Below are 23,339 nucleotides of genomic sequence, written 5' to 3' on the forward strand. Positions count from 1 at the left end.
TACAAGTGAGATCAAGGCTCCATCTCCTGTTCAAGCGATTTCCAAAGTGGCGACTCTGAACACAGAGATTTTTAGGACAGGTGGATGGCTTCTCTAATGGGAAGCAAGTGATGGAAATGCAAGGAAGACAGCCTCTCTGCCCGGAGAGGAAAAACGCAGAAGATGGAAGAGACGACAAGGATAAGACTTTATCAAACACATGCATCCCTTGGAGGATAAAGAAATTCCATTTCACCCGAGAGATTTCCATAGAAGCAGCGACAGCTGACAAGAGACAGATAACAGAATGAGAGATCCCGATAAACATCACTGTCACTGAGGTGCTAGCAGTGACTTAGTGACAAGAGCCTGAGCAGTAAAAGATGGCTGTTCTTATGAAGCTAGGCACCATCACGTTAGCCAATTACCCTTAACTACATTTTCAACTGATAGAGCTGAGTACACAGGCTTAAGAGTGCTGCAAGTGAAACAGAGCAGATGAATTCATCCTTTTCACCCCTCACATTGAAGGGGGCTGAGAACACTTACAGAATTTGCAGCCTACGCAATGAAGAAAAGCAAGCACCCTGTGGTGCTCCAAAGTACAGCTTAGTAATGGGGAAAGGGAGTAAACAGAAAGTCCGGGGAGAGGGAAAGAGTAGGGATGTGGATTTAAAGCCACATATTCGATCAGCCAGAACTGGGCCAGATGTCCAGAGAATCCTCTGGAAAAAGCCAAAGACTTTGCTACCAGGGGATTCCATTTGGTGATCTGTAGGCTCTCTGCAGCTGGCATCATGTTTCCACTGTGTGTGTACACATTATGCCTTGAACAAGGGAGCCTGGATTTCTCTGTGGCCCTTTACAGCCTTCCACAACTGCCAGGGTCTGCTCTAGTTAAGATTTAGGTAACACAATAGTTATTATTTGTATTCGTGCTTTTAAAAAAAAGAATTAGGCAGATTATTAAGGATTAAAAAAAGCAGGAGGCGCTTTACGGAGGACTATAAAGAGGCCCAGGCACTGTCAACAGCTGCTTCAGAAGGGCACAAGAGGGTTAATGCAGGACACCTTTTGTACCAATCCATTCATTGATGAAGTTAGTGCAAGCCATCCAGAATACCAAGTTCCCATTTCTTCCCACTTGCATGTGGTGAGAGAACTTCAGCAGAAGGCCCTAACCCCAACTCCAGCAGGGCACTGGGGTAACGCAAGGCAGGCCTACACTCACATTCACTTCCTTCCACTTTCTTCAGAGCATCAGATTCGTTGGACTTGTTCTACTTAAATTTCACATTTTCCTTCTCTGCTGCTGGTCAACGTTCCTTCTCTGCCTGAAGCTCCTCCCAATTACGATGTACCGTGAACAGTGCCCGAAGGCCTCAATTGAGATCACATCCTTATCAATACATAACGAAAGACCGGCCAGGCCCCTCAAGAATCACATCTAAATAGTCAAGGCAGACAAAGCGGGGTTCTCTGGAGAGGCCGGCCAATAGGGCTGGAGCATTGCAGCCTGCATAGCTTCATGTATTTTTCTTAGGGCATGTGCTGTTTGCAATGTCTGATGAGCGGGGGGGAAAGCTCATTGGTGCAGGGTATGCATAGGGGGGCCGTTGCCCTGTTTGAGCCGGGGTCGTTGTGCCCTGGCAGGGGACAGGCAGCTCAGTATGTGCATTGCAGTGTATGGGAGCGGGGGCAGGATGGCAGAGCTGATGGCACTTCCTGTCGCTGTCATTTTATCATCTAGCAAGAGGAGGAAGCGGGGAAAAGGAGGGGAGGAGAGGGGAGGAAAGAAAGGACGTATTAAGATCCCCTTTTACAGATGGGGAAATGAGGCACAGAGACGTTAGAGCAGGAAACCAGTGACAGAGATGGGAATCAAACACCAGTCTCCTCCAGACCCACTACCTTAGCGACATGCACAGCTCCCTGTCCTTGCTGCATTACTTCCCAGCCCTGCACCAACCTCCAACTGCTTCCCTCATTTTCTTCCTCTCTCATGTCCAACTCTTATTCCTACGTTCCCTCCCACTTCCTTCATTCCACTACACACTTAACTCCAGTTCTACTCCCAGTTTTTCCTTACAAAAAGCAACCTGATTAACTGCCTCATCTTTACACAAGGATCTGGTTTGTCCTGGTCTCCTTTTCCCTAAGCAGCCCTTTGACTTTGTCCCTTGCCGGTGTGCTTTTGTCTTGGATTGTAAGCATGTCAGGGCAGGTGTGATCTCTCTCACGGTAGAACAAACCACGAAGCAGAAACTATCTCTGGCTCTCAGATGACAGCCGAGTTTCAGCTTTGCTAGCTCAATTTCATCTGAAGTGACTGCAAAGGTTATTAATGGCTAGTACCTGATGGTCCAGAGACAATCTCAGTATCAGGGACTGCTCTGGCGTCGTAACACTTACTTGAACAGAGGGTTTTTAGGTCTTTGAGGTTTCTTCTTTGCAAAGAAAGCGGCAAATTCCCTCCCAGAGCTGGCATAGCTAAGTTGGGCTGATGGCTCTGAGGCAGTCCGAGTGTTCTTCATATCCAAGTATTCTGTCAGCAGCATCTGAGAGCAGGGAGAAAAGTCAGGCAACATTTGAAATAGCACAATGATACACGTGCAACTCACAAACCCCAAGTGTCTGACGAGCACGCCGCTGAACTAAAAAAATGACAATTGGTAAAATTTTCAAAAGCTCCTATGTGATTTACAAGCCTAAGTCCCATTGATTTTCAATTAATCTTAATTCTTAAGTAATTCGCCCAATTTAAGGCAACCATAAAAGCACTGACTACAATCCAGAAATTCTGCAAATGTTGTCAGATGCTGTCACCACGGATACAACTCCACTGATGTTAGCAGCATTACAAACCCTACTGTAGCTTGGCAGTTGGTGTTTACAGACCTATCATTACCAAGGTTATGTGTCACAGTTCTTAAAATACTAGCAGCATCCTGTCTAGACAAGACCTCCCAACACAGCTGACACTACTGATGGTGAACTGATTCGGCAATCAGGGGGTTGAAGGGTTAGCAAATGTCAGTATAAACAAGGCTTTCAGATTATTTAAGATGAAGAAACTAGACATCCTTTCTCCCCTTCTGTTTATTTCCTATGTTTGGTTTGACTGTGCGAGCCCAGTGCTTCTGCGCTTGAATGTCATGTACCACACAGGGGGACACATCATCTCCCCCCAAAACACAGAAAAAACTCAATTCTAATGAAACACTGTCCATGATTGAATTATTTGTAAGATATTTTTATTTTTTTAACTCTACGTTTAGGGCATACACTACATCATCATATCCCTTCAAATATATGTACCACACGCCTAGAATATTTCAATAGACGTATTGAGCAGGAGAGAATGAAAGTGCTGTTCATTTATACAGCTGAAGCACCAATCTACATACTTCGACATTACAGGGATGGACACAATTACAATGACATGAGGAGAGTGCGCACACAAGCATGTCTAGTTGCCAAGAACCTTGGAATTCTCAACCTGGCTAGGTCACTTGATTTGCTGTAAAGCTTCAAGCTTTCCTGTCAGAACCTGTGAAGTGCTTGAACAAGAGAAGGAGGAAGGATGGTCCAATGTTGGTGTGTTTCTCTGGGGCTTGGGTTGGTGGTTGCCCCCGGGGGGGGGGGACTTGAGCTCTCAGCCTCTGGCTCCAGGGACATGTACCTTATCCACTGTACCACTGGAAGAGCCCCCCAACCTCCCTCTCTTCAGAGCTCCCCTTATCCTTCCTGTGTTCTAAGGGGTGCCAGGTCTATCCCTCGCAAAGCTACCACCAGGTTCCCTAGCCCTACCTTCCAGGGGTGCCGGCTCCATCCCTTGAGATCAAGCTATGCCCACCCAGGCAGCTGCTTGGGGGCCCAACACCCTTTGCCCCAGAGATGGAGTTGGTTCCTGCATTAGTAAGGCACCATACGGGATACCCTGAAGGTAGGGAGGTCTAGAGGATAGGGCATTTGCCTGGATTGTTCAATACAGTTTAAAATTAATTTCCCCTCCCTTGCTGCCATCCCTTCACACTCAATTTGGGATCTCTGAGGCAAGCTGAGTTTTCTTCTGGCCATCAATGATGGAAGTTTTACAAGTCAAAAAATACCCTCGATGAAATCTGCGTAACCACAACACCTTCAATGAAGCAGCGAAGATCTAGCTGTTTGGCCCAAGAACTACTGTGTAGTAAATAATTCCACTCATTATGCAGAAGAAGGATTACTCTTTAGCACATTCACTTTTACCTGTGTTGGTTCAGGCGGCATAAAGGAAGCTAACAGTTTAAAAAACCAAAAGCACAACAATAAACTTACTTTTGTCCTGCCTGAATATACACAGGCAGCTTTAAGTATTTGGGAGCTATTAGTTACACGTTTCACTCTATTATGAGTAGGCCAAACCCAATCAAAGAACGTGGAGTGTAATGAAAGGAATACATCAGTACTGTGTTCTCTATATTTAAACAAATCACTAAGAAATAATATCCAGGCAAACAATATCATGCCTCTAATTAGAAACAATCGAGAACTGCTCTAAAAGGAAAACACAATTAACTACAGGTAACTTGAGATATTTTAGGAACTGAAATCAATTAATACTGCACCTGAGAGAAGGCTTTTAAATGCAAATATGATTCTTGCCATATCAAAATTAATCACTACACTAAGGTTATTGTGGGTTTCTTTTCCAGGAATGAACCAGTGCCTCTCTATTCTCTGGATAGGCATTGGCTTTGCTTACTTGAATCAATAACTTTTCAATTAACTAAAGGTCATTTAAGATCTTTCCCAGGGGGGAACCCCCCCCCCCACACACACACACACAGAGCAATTTTGCTCATTTCATGGACACAATGTACTCATAACGGGCCCCGTCATTTTGAAACTGTCCTAAATCTAGAGCTAACGGGAGTAGATTACGTGAAGTGAATAATGCAGTGTTTTACTCAAAACTTACAATGGGTCAGCAAAGAATGAAACTAGGACCACAAAGTACTAGTCTGGCTACAAGACTATCGCCACACAAACACCAAAATGAATGGCAACATGGTTATACATTCATAAAGGGAAGTTTGAAGACAACCACAAACCATAAAGGGAAATAATATGTGTGGCTGTAATGTCACCTGAACCTACAGATTAGCAAAATGAGCTTTTTATGCATAAGATTGCTCTTTTGGCTTTTGGTTAATTTTATGGAGGAAAAGGGCTGGCTCTCACTCTGTACAGATACAGGCAGTCCCCAGGTTACGTACAAGATAGGGACTGTAGGTTTGTACTTAAGTCGAATTTGTACTTAAGTCGGAACTGGCATCCAGATTCAGCCGCTGCTGAAACTGATCAGCGGCTGACTACAGGAAGCCGGAGGCAGAGTTTCTTTGCCCCGGGCTTCCTGGAATCAGCTGCTGATCAGTTTCAACAGCAGCTGAATCTGGACACCTGGGACAGAGCAACTGGGGCGCTGCTGGGTAGGTCTCCGCAACGCTGCACCTCAGCGCTGCGGGGATCAAGCCGGCAGCACCCCAGGTGCTCTACCCCAGGTGTCCCCAAGTCAGCTGCTGCTGAAACTGACCAGCGGCTGATTCCAGGAAGCCCGGGGCAGAGCAACTCTGCCCCGGGCTTCCTGGAATCAGCCGCTGGTCACTTTCAGCAGCGACTGACTTGGGGACGCCTGGGGCAGAGCAGCTGGGGTGCTGCCGGGTTGGTCCAGTAGCGCCAAGGAGTGGTGCTGTGGGACCAACCGGCAGCATCCCAGCTGCTCTGCCCCAAGAGTCCCGAGAAAAGCCTGGTCTGCTGAGGGGGGGCGCACTAGCTGCGCCCGCCCCCCCACCCCCACCGCCCCCCCCCCCCCCCCGCGCCAGAAGACCATGGAGACGCGGGCGGTGGGACCGAGACGCGCTGCGGTCCCGCCGCCTGGGTCCTCCGTGGCTTTGCTCCACGTCTCCCTGGTCTGCTGCCCCCTCCCCCTCCCAGCAGACCAGGAAGACGCGGAGCAGCTTTTCTCGCCCCGGAGGACGAGGGCGGCGGGACCTCGGCGCGTCTGGGTGGTCCTGCCGCCCGCAACCTCCGGGGCGAGAAAAGCCCAGTTCGTAAGTGCGGATCCGACATAAGTCGGATCCACGTAACTCGGGGACTGCCTGTATTGAAAAGCAGGTATTTTATACCAACAGGCACACAGGAGAAACCACACTGGGTCAGACGAGTGCCCCTATGTGGTCCAATGTCCTGACTCCAGCAGTGAGATCAGTTTCTGAAGAGAAAAAGAAAAATCTTTAAATGCAAGTGACCAGCTATAAAACATAGCACAATGAGGACATGGACTTCCATTCCCCTGCAGGGGATTAGCTGAAGCCCTTGTAATTTTTAACAGAACACATGTTATTTTATATGCGTGAAAAAAAAATCTCTTTATAAAAAATCTTACACAATTACTTGCCTCAGTAGCATCCTGCAGGATTAGACCCATAAGCTAATTGTACACTACCAACTTCTCAGCTTATCTTCATCCATCTCAACATCTTCTGCATGTCTACCACTTTAACACGTCTGACTGTTCTTCTCTACCCCACACCCCTCTCAACACAGAGCCTTCATAAAGCTCCATACTTCAGTGTCAAAAAAAATATTCACCAGGGCACGTGTACTTATAATAAAAGCCACAGTCAGCTTAAATTTTTAAAATCAATGAAACCACATTTTTCTGCTTACCCAAGTAAATAGGAGCTTCACCACAGGATCATGTAAGGATTCCAGGATTTGGTCTTATAATATTTGATTAGTAGTTGCTAAGCCATCAATCAAAAACCTTGTTAGACATTAATCACATGCACACCTAGCAAGATTTATGAGCGACTATAAAGTCTGCAACATCCCATCTATCTATTAAAAGGACTTTTGACTTCCTGCTCAAGAAAAGGAGAATTCTGCGATCTGTGCGTTACATTCGCATCAATTTCAAATCAACACATCGGCACAAGAAGGAAGCGAACACAGCAGTCCTTGTGCTAATTCATCTACTGTAGCTCTGACAAAGAATTTATACAGACCGAAGAATCTTTTATAAACGTAAGAGTGCTTATAGTTTGGGGCTTTATTGAACTGTCACAAAATACATGTGGTCATATTGCCCTGTGCCATTTATCACTGATCTTTTAACAGTTCTCCACATACCGTGTGTTTGAACTAAAGTGCCATCTCCTTGGGACAAGAACCATTCTTCTTTGTATATCCCATATGGGCTGAACAAATCATTATCACATCCTACATCATGCAGAGGAAGGAGAGTCTCACGGATTAATGCCCACGGATTTTTCGTAAGACAGTTTGACTCATCACCTCTCTGTGTTGCACTTTCCCCAGGTGTAAAAACTGAGTAATAATAATTGTGTACCCCAAAGGATGATGCAAGGATGAAATCACCACATATGTTCAAAAATGCAGTAGAACCTAAAATTACCAATAACCAAGTGACCAACTGACCAGTCAACTAAACACCTCATCTGGAACTTGAAGCACACAATCACGCAGCAGTAGAGACCCAAAAAGCAAACACATGACTATATGCTGTTAAATGTAAACTACTTTAAAGAAGATGTGATCATATAAAAGAAGCTGTCTGGCTTGTTTCATTTAAATTAAGATGGATTAAAGTAGCATTTTTCTTCTGCATAGTCAAGTTTCAAAGCTGCACTAAGCTAATTTTCAGCTGCAAACTGTTGAAAGAACCACTATAAAGTTTTGCTGAGTTATGAATATTTCAGAGTTATGAACAAATTCAATTCCCAGGGTGTTCATAACTCGGATGTTCTACTGTATTATTACTGTATAAGGCCTTTAATTGACATTCTGCTTGAAACATGAAAACTGATGGTCCCTACCTGTGTGTGCGTGTTTACATGCTATTTAAACATGCTAGCTGTGTCTACATTGGCAAGATTTAGTGCAAAATCTTGCCGCCTGTCTACACTGGCTGTGAGTATTTGTGAAGAACACTGACGTTGTAATGTACAAAATCAGTACTTCTTGTGCAAATACTCTGTCACTCCCGCTCAGGGATAAGCCCTCTTGCGCAAGTATTCTTGCGCAAGAGGCCAGTGTAGACAGGCAACATTAATTTCTTGCGCAAGAAAGCCCAATGGCTAAAATGGCCATTGGAGCTCTCTTGCGCAAGACAGCGTCTACACTGGCACGGATGCTTTTGCGCAAAAGCACATCTCTTGCGCAAAAGCACATGCCAGTGTAGACGCTCTCTTTCGCAAATACTTTTAATGGAAAAACTCTTCCGTTAAAAGTATTTGCGCAAAATCTTGCCAGTGAAGACGTAGCCGCTGTGTTACAGGGAATGCCTCATCCCATGTTCCTTCACTACCTGATTCTGGTGGTTCTCTACTCCATACCTGCCCTTGCAAACGGTTGCAGCTTCAGAGTCAAATTCCTAGCTAGAGTACACTGGTGTATGTGATGGAGGTATGAGGCACATTGGTATCTAGTAATGAGCTTCTGTTGACTTGACCAGTCCAATGTACCACAACTCACTATGGAATCTGAGAAGTATAGGAGCAAAAGGGACCTCGATAGGTCATCTAGTTCAGTCCCTTGCATCCAAGGCAGAACTATGTAAAATGTCATGATTTCTAGACCTTAAACCATTTATCTTGCTCTCCTCTTGACGTTCTCCAATCTGTCCATATCTTTAATGAAATGTGACATCCAAAACTTGACACAATAGCCCAGTTGAGCCGCCTCCTCCTCCACTCATCTGAAGAAGTGGGTTGTGCCCAAGAAAGCTCATGGTACTATATATATATATATATATATATATATATATATATATAATTGTTAGTCTCTTCAGTGCTACACGACCACTCTAAGGCTATGTCTAGACTGCAAGCCTCTTTCGAAAGATACTTTCGAAAGAGCCTCTTTCGAAAGAGAGCGTCTAGACTGCACGCGGAATTTCAAAAAAGCAAGCTGCTTTTTCGAAAGAAAGCACCCAGTGAGTCTGGATGCTCTCTTTCTAAAAAGCCTGTTTTCTTTCGACGGTGGTAAACCTAATTCCACGAGGAAGAACGCCTTCTTTCGAAAGAGCACTTTCGAAAGAAGGCGTTCTTCCTCGTGGAATTAGGTTTACCACCGTCGAAAGAAAAGCCGCATTCTTTCAATTTAATTTCGAAAGAACGCGGCTGCAGTCTAGATGCAGGTGAAGTTTTTTTGAAAAAAGGCTACTTTTTTCGAAAAAACCCCTGAGTCTGGACACAGCCTAAGGGTGCATCTACACTGCAGGATTTAACTCAAAATAAGCTATGCAAATGGAGCTACATCAATCACGTAGCTGATTTCAAAATAGCTCATTTCAAAATTGGAAGCATCTACACAGCACTTATTTCGAAATAAAGCACTCTTCCTCCTACTTCCCTTACTCCTCGTACAATGAGGCTTTTATGGGGTCTGGGAGCTGGCCAGGGGCTGTGCCAGGTGGAGGCAGCACAGCATGAACTGCTCCCAGAGCTGGCTCCAGGACACGTGGAGCCACCTCCACTTGCACAGCCCTCTGCTGGCTCTGGGAGGAACTCATGCCATACCGCCTCCACTTGGCCCAGCCCTTGGCCGGCTCTGGGAGCAGCTCGGACCATGAAGCCTCCACCTAGGCACATCCCCCAGACACCGGTGACGTGGCACGAGCTGCTCCTAGAGCCAGACAGGGGCTGTGCTGGGTGGAGGCAGCTCCATGTGTCCCAGAGCCAGTAGTGTGATGTAAGCTGCGCTAAAGCCACCTGGGGTTGTGAACAACTGGCTGATCCTATGGCTCACTGTGCAGGTGGGCTTGAGAAGCTGGGCTGGAACAGGGCAGTCGTAAGTCAGGGGTCACCTGTAGTCAATTCACCTCATGAATTATTGGTTGCTCAACTATTCTATAGTCTCTGGGGGCGGGGCCAGCAGCCAGTGCATCCCGGCTTCACTCCCAAGGAGCCCCCTGTCGCCTTGTGCTGCTGTCTCTGATACAGGGGCAGCAGCATGGGGTGGCATCAGTTCCTGTCTGGTGGAGGGGGGGAGTGTTGAGATCACAGACCCAGTGCAAGCTGGAGCTGAGCCAGGCTGTCTGCCCACCCGGCTCCCAATACACTTTAAATGCAGAGCTGCAGTGGGGGTAGATCCTGGACGCCCTGCTGGCACAAACCAGGACTAAGCCGGACTGCTAGCCAGCCTGCTAAAAAAAGTTTACTGGAGGGGCGGGAAAGTGGGAGTCTATAGCATTAACTGGTAAGCTTTTGCTTAATGGTAAATTAACTATACTACTACATCACTATAGCAGTCTTTGAAAGTGCTTTGGGTAATAGGGCAGGCAACAGACAAATCCTCACTAGTCTAGATTGCAAGTGAAGTTGGATCACGCTGGATAAAGTGTGACACTGACAATGTGACGTACAGATCTGGCCCAGTATTTTTAAAAGAAATTGCTAATGGAGTTAAAATAGAAAAAACAAGTGGTAGATCTTCAGCAACACACTACTTTGGAGCGGGTAATAGGGACATGATCTGCTTCGAACTTACAGCCTTTCAGCATGGCAGATGGTAGCCAATACTTACGCATGAGTAACATTTCTTTTTTGCAGAACCTTTCATACTAGACATCTGAAAATGGTTTGAAGAGCTACATTTTAACTCCAGAATTAATGAGAGAGAAAGATAAGGGAAGGTTATCCTGTGCAGTAACTGGAGTTCTTCAAGATGGTTGTCCCTGGGGGAGCTCCACCTTTAGGTGCACAGGACCCACTGCACCCATCAGTCGGAGACTGCTAGTAGAAGTGTCCTCCCAACTGGCTACGCACATGAGGCTCAAAGCTCAAGATGCTGGCTGTGTGTAATGCACATGCATGACCAGCCAGCTTATCAGTTCTTCTCTGATCTGGACCCAAGCAGAATCCGAAGCAGAGAGGAGGAAGGTGGGTGGTGCAGCACCCACGGTAACAACCATCTCAAAGAACTCCAGTTACTGCACAGGGTGAGTAACCTTCCCTTCTTTGAGGAATCCCTGTGGGTGCTCCACCTTTACGTGACTACAAAGCAATATCAGTGCTTGGAGGTGGGACCTTCGGAAGGCTTGTGTCGGATACTGAAAGTATTGAGCGGCCAAATCAAGTGAGTATCTGCATATGATTGGATGGCGTAGTGATGAGTGAAAGCATGAGCAGAAGCCCATGTGGCTGCTCTGCAGATCTCTTCCCTGGGGATACCATGGAGGAACTCTATGGAGGCGGCCATTGCCCTTGTAAGGACAAAGGAGACTGTTTGTTGAATATGGTGTAGGCCAGTCTTCTACAGACTGAGATCCACTTGCAGTGTCTGTTTGGAGATCAGTAGCCCCTGAGATCTTTCTGTGGAGGAAACGAACAATCAAGGTGTTTTGCGAAACGAACGTGTTCGTTCCAAGTAAAAGACCACTGCCCCGGGGACATCAAGGTTATGGAGAGCCTTTTCCCTGTCGTCACTAGGAGGTTTGGGAAATAAGACAGGTAAGCCAACTGGCTATTACAGTGAAATGCAGTAAGTACTTTGGGAAGGAATTTAGGACAGGTACGGTCCTTGTGAAAAATCATATAGGGCAGATCGGTCATAAACCGTCCAACTCTCCCACCCTTTGTACAGAGGTAATAGCCACAAAAAAAGGCCACTTTCATAGAGAGGTGGAGAAGGGAGCATGTAGCTAGCAGTTCAAACAGTTTGCCCATTAGTGCCCCTAGCATGAGGTTAAGGTCACATGCGGGGACTGGTTCTTTAATTGGTGGGAATTTATTATGCAGAAATCTCTTGACTGATGGATGGGTGAAAACAGAATGATCCTGTATGAGCGGGTGGAATGCAGATATGGCAGTGAGGCAGATTCTGATGGAGCTGAGGGACAGACCTGAAATGTGACGGTATAGTAAGTACGTAAGTATGAGTGAAATACCAGTGTGAGTGTGGCTGCAGTGTCAAGTGGAGCACCAGCTAGTGAAACGCTGCCACTTTTGCATATGAGTGTTTCTCGTTGCAGGTCTGCAGCTGTTCGTGAGAATAGATTAAACTTCTGTAGGACACTGGATCTCTGTGGTGGCTAGCCAGCAAGGAGCCAGGCATGCAGGTTAAGATACTCGATGGCAGAGTGGCAAATCTTCCCATTCTGTTGCGTGAGCAGTGATGGAATGGGAGGGAAGCAATGTGGGGGACAAATGGCCATATGTAGAAGAGACACATACCAAGTCTGTCTGGGCCTCCATGGCGCTAGCAGCATCACGTTGGCCCTGTCGTGTTTTCAGTATTACTCTCTGGATGAGGGGAATTGGCGGGAATGCGTATGCTGAAAGCACATCCCATCTGATGCTGAACGCATCACTCAGAGGGCTGGAGCCCAATCCTCTCTGGGGGATGCATTTAAGCAAGAGCACTGTGAGTTTCTGTGTGTAGCAAAGAGGTCCACCATAGGGAACCCACATCTGCATAACAGATGGTTGATGAAGACCTGTTGATCTCCCCCTCATGATTGAAGGAGAAGTTTCTGCAGAGATTGTCCACTCATGTATTGTCTCCACTAGGGATATATTTGGTTATGAGGTGAATGTGCTGAGGGATGCACCATTCCCATAACTGTACTGCCTCCTGACAGAGCTGGCGAGAGCGGACACTGCTCTGCTTGTTGATGTAGTGCATTGCTGTCTTGTTGTCCACCAGTATGCAGACGGTATTGTTGCGTATTATCTGGGAGACGCGCATGCATGCATATTGGACAGCTCTGAGTTCGAGCAAATTGATATGTTTGCGTTGTTCATCGGGTGTCCACCTGGCTTGGATTACCTGGTCCTGCAAGCGAGCCCCCTAGCCTGTTAGGTGGTAATTGTAAGTGTTGGGAGGCTCCGTTGAAAAGGAACCTCTTTGCATACGTTGTAGGGTTGCATCCACCAGGTAAGAGAGGCTTTTATACCACATGGCATGTTGACAGTCTTGTTATGTGGGTGTACATGAAGCCTGTACACTGTCCTAAGCCAAGTCTGCATTGGCCTGACCTGCAAGTGTGCGTAGGGCACTATGAAGGTGGCAGTTGCTATATGACTGAGGAGGCACAAGCACTGCCTGGTAGTTATACAGGGGCTGAACTGTGCCAGATGCACCAAGTCTTGAATCGCTGTGAGCCTGCGCTATGGAAGCGAGGCTGTGGCTGTTCTGTAGTCCAGGTGTGCCCCTATGAAGTCTAGTGTCTGCGTTGGGAACAAAACACACTTTGCCAGGTTTATGCATAGCCCGAGTCTATCGAATGCTGCCCTGGTAAATGTCACTGCCTGTTGCATGTGGTAAGGTGACTGCCCTTTGTAAGGCAATCGTCGAGGTAAGAAAAAATGGTGATCCCCCTTGTTCTGAGGTGAGCGGCTTCCACTGCTAGCACCTTTGAGAATACCTTTGTGGTGGTCAATATGCCGAAAGGTAGGACTCTTGACCCGAAGTATTGGTTCGCCACTCTGAATCTGAGGAAGCATCTGTGTGACAGATGTATTGCGATGTGGAAATAAGCATCGTGAAGGTCAAGGGTGGACAGCCAATCTCCTTTTTTGAGGGTAGGTATGACTGTGGCAAGGTCACCATTTTGAAGTGTTGATAACGCACATACCAATTAAGTCGTCTGAGATCTAGTATAGGTCCCCAACCGTGATTTCTTGGGTGTGAGGAAATAGTGAGAATAAAAACTCCTTCCTTGCACTCAAAGGGCACCCCTTATACGGCTCCCAATTGCAGGAAACGTTGTGCCTCTTGTACGAACACAGCCTCATGAGAGGGTTCCCTGAAGACAGATTGGGATGGTGGTCGTGGGTGGGGAGGGTGGAAGTAAAGGGGATGATGTAACCTGTTTTGATTATCTCGAGAACCCACTTGTTGGTCGTAATGGGTCACCAGGCAGAATAAAATGCTGCTAGTCTGGAGCAAAATGTGGTGTACAGCTTGGATTGCCACCCTAGATGTATGGGGGCTGCCCAACCTTTGACCAAGACTTCAAAATGACTGACGTGCTGGAGCCTGTTGGGAAAAGAGTTGGTCTGACAATTTTTAAGTCTGGGTTGTCTAGACAATATGACAACAGACGATGTTCAAATGTGGTTGAAAGGCATTGGCTTGTATCTATATGTAAATTGCCTATTTTGCTTTCTTCTATTGGCAGGAGGTTGAATGCCAAGTGTGTGGAGAGTGACTCACGAATCTTTCAGGGAGTAAAGAGTCGTATTTGTAGTGTCTGCAAAGAGCAGGGACGTCTCGAATGGGAGGTCCTCGACCGTGCTCTGGACTTACTTTCCAAAGACCCTGACAGTTGAAGCCAGGACGCGCACCTCATCGCCACTGCAGATGCCAGAGATCTGGAAGCTGTATCTGTGAAATCGAGGGCAGAATGAAGTGCGATTCTAGAAATCAGGGAACCTTCCTTCATCAGAGCTTTGTATTGCTCTCTTCTGTTGTCTGGTATCATTTCAATAGAAGTCTACAGTTGGTCAAAAATATGGTGAGTATTTGGAAAGAAGCGCCGTGTAGTTGGCTATGTGGAGCTGGAGGCGGGCAGAGGAGTATGATCTCTTGGCCATGGCATCAAGCCTCTTCCATTCCTTGTCATACAGGGTTGATCGCATAGTCTGCTACTTACCACTCTGGTTTACCACCTGTAGCACTGAAGAGTTTGGAGAGGGGTGAGTCAAGAGAAATTCTGCACCCTTTGGGGCAACATAGTATTTTTTATCTAGTTTCTTTGACGGAGGTGGAATTGTTGCCGGGGTTTTCCAGAAGAGTTTAGTTGGATCCATCAATGCCTCATTCATGGGTATTGCGATCCAAGTTGGCACCAAAGCGTGAACAATATTAGTCAGCTTGTTCTGTGTGTCAAGAGAAGTGGAGAGGGATATTTCTTGTTTGTTCGTTACCCTCTTAAAAAGATCCTAGAAGGACTTGAAATGATCCCCTGAAACCATAAGCGATGGGGCATAATCGTGTTTGCCGACAAGGATGGAGAGGAGTGTGTAGGTAGGAGGGAGTGGGCGGACTGCTCTGCCCCTGTGACATGCACATTGTCTTTGCCTTTGGAAAATTCAGACCTGTCTAGCAAGTGTAGGCTGGGAAGGCAGAGGAGTGGTATTGGCATCCTGGCTGGGGAGGGGGCTGCTATCTGAATGGAGCCCCCTAGCCACAATATGGCTAATTTGGAGGCATGAGTGGTGGTACCCACTGCTGCTGCCACTGTTGGAGTGGCACTAATTTAGGTGAGGAGGTCTTAGACACTCAAAGCTGAGGTAAATCCTCCTCAGAGTCACTAACTTTTGCTGACACAGGAAGGAGTATCCAAAAAACAACATTTTGAGCTGGCTGGGGTGCCATCAGTGCCAAAGAGCGGGGTTCCCAGCACCGAAGCTACTGACAATTCCACAGTTGTAGTAAACTGCAGGAGGAAAGGAGGGAGAGCCATTAATACCAGAGCACCGTGAATGACCAGCGCCGGTAGCACGTAGGGCACATTGAGCACTTCACCGGTCCCGGCTGCTCAGAGGGCGGTGCGCATGCCAGTGCCGGCATAGAATGTGGCATTACCGGCACCTGCTTCTTCACTGCCCATGTCTTCGCCAGTGCTGTAGCGGCGGCATGATCCATTAGCTTCGCCATCCAGTTGCCTGAAAAAGGATGAGACCACTGCTTGTGCTCTCTGCTTTTATGAGAACCGTCATCAGAATTGCAAACTTCCCTCCTTGATAGAGTGCAGGGGCAACAGTGTCAGGTTTTGCGTTCGTCAGTTTCCTTGACAGGAACGTAGACCCTGAAGAAGCAAGAGACCTCTTCCTCATGGAGGGAGATTTTCCGTTAGGTTTTGGGCTTACAGCTGAAAGAGCCCTTTTATCAGCCTCTGCCTTGATGGACTATGACTGAGGGGTGAGTTAGGGAGAGAGTCCGAGGAAGGTTTCAAGGCTTTCTCCATTTGCGATATGTGGAGTTGAAGCTGTCTAGCTCTCTTTGTGCGCTATTCAATTTCGTGCAATGCTGGCAGCGCTCTGTATCGTGGTCTTGACCCAGGCAATGAACACACTGAGAGTGGCCATCTGCTACAGATATGGATAGACTGCAGTCTAAACACCTTTTAAACTCAGGGAAGCTGGGCATGTCCTGAGGAGTATAAACAGAAACAAGGCAGCAGCTATCAAAGCAGAAAGAGCCACCTGACAGGAAAAAAACTTGATGTCGACTTCTGCTTCCTTTCTCTTTTTAAGGCTAAGTAAAGTCAATAAGAACAGAACTTGCTGAAAAGAACTTAACAAAATAGGCTAACTCAACACAGGTAAGTGTGAAAGGGTAACTACTCTGCTGCGACCAAAGCCAGCAGCGGTCAGAGAAGAACTCAGGAGTCGGCTGGCTGCACATGCGCACACCACACTTCAGCCATCTCAAACCTGAGCCTCGTGTGCGCAGCCAGCCAGGGGGCACTGCTACTAAGAATCTCTGACTTGTGGGCGCAGCAGCGCTGGCACACCTAAAGGTGGGGCACCCACTGAGACACTCCTCGAAGCAGCAGCTGAGGCTACCATGAAAAAAGAATCAAGATTTCTGTTGAGATTTGCGACTAGCAAAGGTCAATGCAGAACATTTTGCTAGTAACAATCTTAAGAGGTGGGCAATTGGCTATTCGTGTAATTGATATAACTTGTATCGACTACATGATTAATCAAGGGAAGATGCTCTGTCCCGGCTTGCGCCGGGTCCAGAAACTACCCCCCTGCAGCTCTGCAGTTTAAATCTAGTAAAAGCTGGGCCCACCCTTACGACATTTAAAATGCAGAGCTGCAGCAGTCCCGGACCCAGTGTGAGCTGGGACCGAGCCAGGCTTGTTCAGTCCTGGTTCACACCGGGTCTGAGACCTACCCCTGCTGCGCCTGTAGCTGAGGGAGAAATCCCCCTCCCTTAGCCAGGTAGCTTCCTGGGAGGGTCTCATTAAGCAGCTGCAGGGCCACGCTGCCACTCAACTTAGAGAGAACTTTGGTCAAACACCACGGTCACCCACAAATCCTGGAAACTGTCAAAAGAAAATCCTTCATCTATGTTTCCAAGCCAAACTTATTGCACAAACTGAACTGAAGGTGAAGAATAAACGGAACTGAAGCTAAATATCCAAAGGACTGAGAATTAAACAGAAATAGATAGGACAAGGCAAACACAATAAGTCCAAGGGAGAATAAACAGAATATGTAAGATGCAGTGAAGACTGTTTAGTGCGATACAACCTGCTCCCATAGAATCCTCATGCTCTCCATGAAATTAACAACAACATGAAAATAAAAAAAAACTCAATTAATTTGCTCAATGCACTACCCAGGCCTATCATCATATAAGGACTAAACCATTTTTTTAAATAAACAAAAAAACAAAACCATTTAAGTAACAGAACGGCTGCCAACTCTACTGCATTCATTATCAATGCCAGTTCTTCAATTAGCACAGCACAGCCATTAGCATAGACCTGTGAATGTTTGTATATCTTGGAAGGGAATTAACCCCCCCACAAAACTATTTTAAAATTCAGTGCTTTAAAGGAGCTTTATTAGCTACCAAATCGTGCACTTATTTAGACAGCTTTGGAAGGCTTAATACTGAATCTTTATTTCAAAAGTCTGATGTGGCTAGTTTTTTTTCTGCACTCACCAAGAGCATGTAATATGGCCTTTATCATACATCCAACATACAGAACCACATTTGGTTATACTGTACTTTGTGAAGGGATGCATTGTGCATCTCACAATATTTTACCAAGTCACAAGTCTCCATACTTGTTAGCAGAACCACAGGAGAAACTTTCAGACCAGTGATACTAAGATCCCAGTTGTTCAGGAGTCAAATTAGCCATTAACATGCCCAAAAGAGCCACAAAAGCGTGAATCCATTATTTCATTTACGTTCTCTAATGTTCTCACAGAAAATGACTGACCAAGTGTTCTACAAAAAGCATCCTGATTGGTTAATAATTCAATCACACAGTGTTTGAATGTCACATGCTGTAGAATGCACATTCAAGAGCCATTGTGGCTCCCAAGCCTTAGTCTGAGTATCACTGCTTGAAGACACTCAACAGGACCTGTATTAGGTGCTAGTTCTTTTCCAGGCCAATAAGAACTCAATCTTCAACCAAGAAAGCAACTCTGGCTCCAATTAAAAAGAAAAACACTGCACAACTTTATATCCCAATTTACATATTGAATGTCCTGTACAAACTTTAACTAATTAACCATCACCACTTTGGTGAGAGATCATCCCATTTTACAGATTCTATGTAAACTCCAGCCCTCTATGAAAGCAGTAGCAAAAATCTCGTTTACCACAAGGCCAGGATTTCCCACTCTGACTCTCCCTGTGCTTGAGTGCTGCAAGGGGAGGGACAAAGTCTGTGTTCTACGGCTAGAAGAGAGGCACAAGATAAGGAGCTCCTTATGCTCTCTCCTCCCAACCTTTACGCACCTGTCAAGTGCCAGCTATTACAGTTTTCATCTTAATAGAGGTAGGTTAACAGAGAAGATATGCAGAGGCAAAGGGTGAGCTACTGAAAGCTACCTCACCAGGTAAGCCTGACGAATCAGTTTCTATAACAGCAGGGGCTATACAGTCATTAGTGCAGGGTGGCCTCTTTCCCAAGTCATGGGTGAGTATTTGTGCAACAGTCAAGTTAAATTTTTAATATGCACTTGATTTACAAAGATACATGGTCAGCCACTTCAGGGATTACCATATCCTTCATAGTACAATTTATGCAGCGAGCTCCATAGATGCATTCACTGAAACATGAAGATTGGTTCTTCTCCTAGCAAGGCCACACGTACACGAATGTCTGTCTCTCTCTCTCTCCCCCCTCTGGCCCTCTTCTCTCCATTTCCCCCACCCACAGTTCTGCTTTTATGCAAAATAAAAAACAGATTGATAGCGTATTTCTTTAAAGTGCCAGGAGTGAAAATTGAGACTGAACGCAGAATGAGTTTAAATTTTCCCTGCATGTCAGCTGTTCTTTAAATAAAGATTATTCTAAAAGAAATTATCCAGTATTACAAGCTGCTTTTTGCCACTGGGCCAGAAACTGAAAACAAGGAGAGAAAAAAATAAATCAATCAGGGATACTAATTTTCTTGAAACGTAAGCAAAACTTTAAGTTAATGGGAATCACACAGCTAAAAAAAGGGTACAGTCTTGAAAACGTACCACTCATTACTAGCGCTGAGGGCGGAAAAGAGCAACTCATGCTGCTTTTAGGGCACATACATTGGTGTATGACTATTATTCTTTTGATTGTTAGTTATTCAATCTTGAGTGTCTCTGTTGCAGTTAAGGGGGATTTATACAGGTTGAACCTCTCTAATCTGGCACGCTCTGATCCAGCAACCTCCGTGGTCTGGTACCATCTTAATTAGCTGGATGTCCACTTACCATGGGTGTAGTCACATTTCCTGCAGTCTCACGAAGTTTGTTTACAGCCAACAACTTCTAAGAGCCCAGTAAGCAGTGAAAGTGTTGGTAATGCTACTAGACCATGTTGCTCTCACAGACCTCAGAAGCTCAGAAAATTCTCCAGTTTGGCACCGAGAGTGCAAGACCAAAGAGGTTCCACCTCTACAATTTACTAACGTTTACAGTAGGAGTGCAGGTGACCAGCATGTCCACAAAGAGGTGCAAAAAAACCAACGGGCATCACCAGGAGGTCATTAAGTGTTGTGTAAGCAAGTGTATTTGTAATGAGTAAAAACGTGTGAACTTTGAACTTGACTAAACTCACCCTTTTTCACGCAACATAAAAAAGTCAACCAATATGCAATGGGGCTGGACAGGCAGTAGAGTGTAGAATTTGACCTCATCGTTATAATCAGTGAACATTTCTTTCAACAATATACAAGCCAAAAACAGGGTGACCAGATAGGAAGTATGAAACTCAGGACACTTACTTTTCAGAAAGAGGGGGGAGGGTATTGGTGCATATATAAGACAAAGCTCCTCCTGTCATGACATCAGGTAACCCTAGCCAAAAAAGAATCCAGCCAAGTCTCCCAAAGACACATTGGCTCCACAGTATTTACATGAGTAAAAACTAACTAGCAGTGTGTATTTGGTCAACTTAAGTCACCTCATACATCACTGGATACATTAGCGTAGGCCATCTAATGCATCTAGTTGAGATATTTTCTATACAGCCACTTTCCATAGTGAGACTAACTTAATTTCTTCATTAACAGCTACAGTACATAAAATGACCAGTGCGACAGCTCAACCAAAATACTGTAAGAGTTGCTTTACTCTCCAGAAACCGGCACATACAACACAGCAGCAGCAGCCACCAAGGGGAGAAGACAGCATGCTGTTCAAATATCAACTGTGTTACCTCATAGGTAATATGGTACATTTCATGTATTTCATGTTTTCAACTAATTGCTTAAGACATCCTGCTACAGTGAAGACAGTAACAGTAGTGTGCCCTCAGTTTTCATTAAATGCCAGCTCTTAATAACAGACTCCAAAAGGGGCTTAATTGCATTTACTCCCAGCTCCTGAACTTTAAAAGTTGTTAATCAGATTTCTATGTAAATGGAATGACGATTAAAGGTTAAGTACAGGTTTCTGAAATTTCAGAAGTTGAAGACGTATTGCCCTTAACAGGAAAAAGAAACTATCAGACTTGACAGGAACTAAACATCTTAATTAAATGCTGAGAAGTACAGTACTTATTTCTGTGTGAAGTTTTATTTCCAAATGTCAAACTTAATCAGGCACTTGACTGAAAAACGTGCAATATTCTGACAGCAAGTAGGGGGAGGAAGACTTGGATTCTTTTCTGTTACCACCTGCATATCCCAAAAACTCCTTTTGTTTCTTCTCAGGATTGAATCCCTATCAAGTCACCGCCCCAGAGCGTCACAGAAGAGCGTCTTGCACTTGGAGAGGCAGACTTGATATTTCAGTTCAGAAACATGCCAAGATGTTTTCCAACATACCAGTGCTTCCCCTATAAATTCACTATCCCTGGAAAGCAAGTGCCATGTTGACAAGCAAACTTGGAAGGCTCTCGTAAATCTGACTCATGGATTTTATTCTCCCTGAGCGTATAGCTCAGCCGTGGCCAACTCGTGGCTCGCAAGCAGCATGCAGCTCTTCCTCCTCCCCAGGCGTGGCTCTCCTCTTCCCCCACCCTCCGCGACTCATAAAGCTGCCCCCATGCCTCTGAAAATGGCTCCCTGTGCTCATGGGAAGCCGTCCGGCATGGCAGCCATTAAAGATGGCATCGACGGGACCCTGATGTGGCCAGAAAGCCTCTAAATGCGCCTTCATAAGGGCAGTCCTTTTTTGTTTTTTTCTTTTTTGCTTGACAACTTTGTTTGTGCTGGATCCACTGATGTCTTGGCTCTTAGTCCGGAATGGGTTGGCCACCCTTGGTATAGCTCATCAATTACCATCTGAGTCAAAAGTAGGGCTGTAAAATCCAGTTTAATTGGTTATCTGGTTAAACGTTGTATTTAAGTGGTTAACCGATTACGGGGGGAGAGGGAGGGGCATGCAGAAGGGCTGCCCCAGCCCCTCCAGTCCAGTCCCCCACCAGTTAATTGGAACTGGTAGTTACCACCCATTAAGGGTGATGCTTATCAGTTAGCCAGTTCAACTTTCACATCGTCTAGTCAAAAAGCTTAAAAAATTATTTTGGGGGGTGAATTTAGTAGGTCTGAATGGTGCTGAAATGGCTGTTTGAAGCCCTGTGTTTAGCCACAAGGAGAAACAAGGCAAATTTCACACACTACCCCGGAGAGGGTAGGAAAGCACTTCACTCTTTGGTTTCCCTTCTGGTATTGCCAGTCAGGGATACAATGCAGAACCATGCATTGCAAACTCATAGTTGGACACACGTACAGCCTGCTAGCTAATATACAAGGCAAAAGTGTCTAGCTAAAATCCTCACCTTATTGCAGTTGGTGGAATTTTTACAACTAATTTTACCTTGTCTATTGAATTTATGCCGATGCTTATACTGTCTGTGTTATCAGTCCACACACTTTACAGTTACATAGCAGGCTGTGTCAGCTGTGGCAAGCACTGGGGAAATTCACGATCACTAGTGCTTTTTAGTATATTACATAAGAAGTCTCTGAGTTCTGAGAGAGTTCAAGTCCAACGCGTTGCCTCTTTGCAATGAATTTTGGCCAAAGACAACAACATTACCAGGTGGACACTGAACAGAGAACCTTCAGCATCAAAAACTCAAATGCCAATAAACTGTGTGGTACTCATAGCAGCTGTCAATCCACCATGCTAAAGTGTTGAGAGAAAACTGTAAAGCCCATGCAGCACCAAAAATCATATTCATTATATTTACAGCAACCAAAAGCATGCTGGATACTGTACAGCGTAAAGAGAAAATACTGAGGACCAGTGTCCCCTGTAAGCTGTGCACTTGGCAACCCTGCAGGAGAGAATTAAATGCTGCCCAGCTCATTATGAGAGAGCCCACATCCACACGCAGCTGGCAGCATGTGTTCCTACTTGTGGTGCACATAAAAAAATTGATTCCACAATGGATGGAAAAAATAAGAGTGAACATTGCTGAGCATCCCGCCCTGAAGCATTTGCCATCATATTTGAGGTGCAACATCAAGTAGTTTTAATCAGTAAGGGAGTGGGCTAAATAAGGAAAGACAAATCCCACCACTAATCCTGTTCACATTCAGACCCCTCCATCTCCTTTTAGGCCCATTACAGCACTTCTGCCTGGAGAATTCAAAATGGCAGGAATGGGAGGAAACACTGCTCCACCTACCAGCCAGTCTCAAAAAGGGACACTACCCGAGGAAGCGCTCACTAAACAGGAACTTGAAGGATGAAAAATGATTGAACAAACAGTAAGTTGATTTGTTATTGATAAAGAGCATCATTGCTGCGTCCTGTTAAAAGCCTACCAGTCGGACCTAACAAGAGAATGCTTACGAAGGCCCATTACAAAAAAACCCTAGATAGAATAAGTGTGTATGTAGTATCTAGCAATGTTCGTCAAAATTAGTTGGAGAAAGACGAGGTCTCAATCTTTTCAGAGGCTGCCTCTTCGTAATGAGATAGAGTGCCAAAACAACGCTCTTTAACAAGCGCCACATACATGAAACACCATTATTTTCTCTTCATTCACTAGCTCAGGGCTGTTATTCGTAGCTGTATTAAAGATGTGAACGTATCAAGTTGTGCCCACAGGCAAAACCCTTAGCAAACAAAACACACCTCTGAAAAAACAGCCATGCCAAGTCACAAGGGAGAGTTTTCATCCCTGACCTTACTAACACAAAGGACAGCAGGCC

General features: G+C 45.6%; 1 protein-coding gene across 1 annotated transcript in view; it reads right to left on the reverse strand.

The window, feature by feature from the left end:
• Positions 1–23,339, reverse strand: part of EXOC4 (exocyst complex component 4) — a 626,684-nt gene that overhangs the window by 474,553 nt on the left and 128,792 nt on the right. The window contains exon 8 of the mRNA XM_075925646.1: positions 2,392–2,537. Within this exon, the coding sequence (XP_075781761.1) occupies positions 2,392–2,537 (146 nt within the window). The remainder of the gene's footprint in view (positions 1–2,391; positions 2,538–23,339) is intronic.

Source organism: Pelodiscus sinensis, chromosome 1 (genome assembly GCF_049634645.1).
Source record: "Pelodiscus sinensis isolate JC-2024 chromosome 1, ASM4963464v1, whole genome shotgun sequence".
NCBI classification, from domain to species: domain Eukaryota; kingdom Metazoa; phylum Chordata; order Testudines; family Trionychidae; genus Pelodiscus; species Pelodiscus sinensis.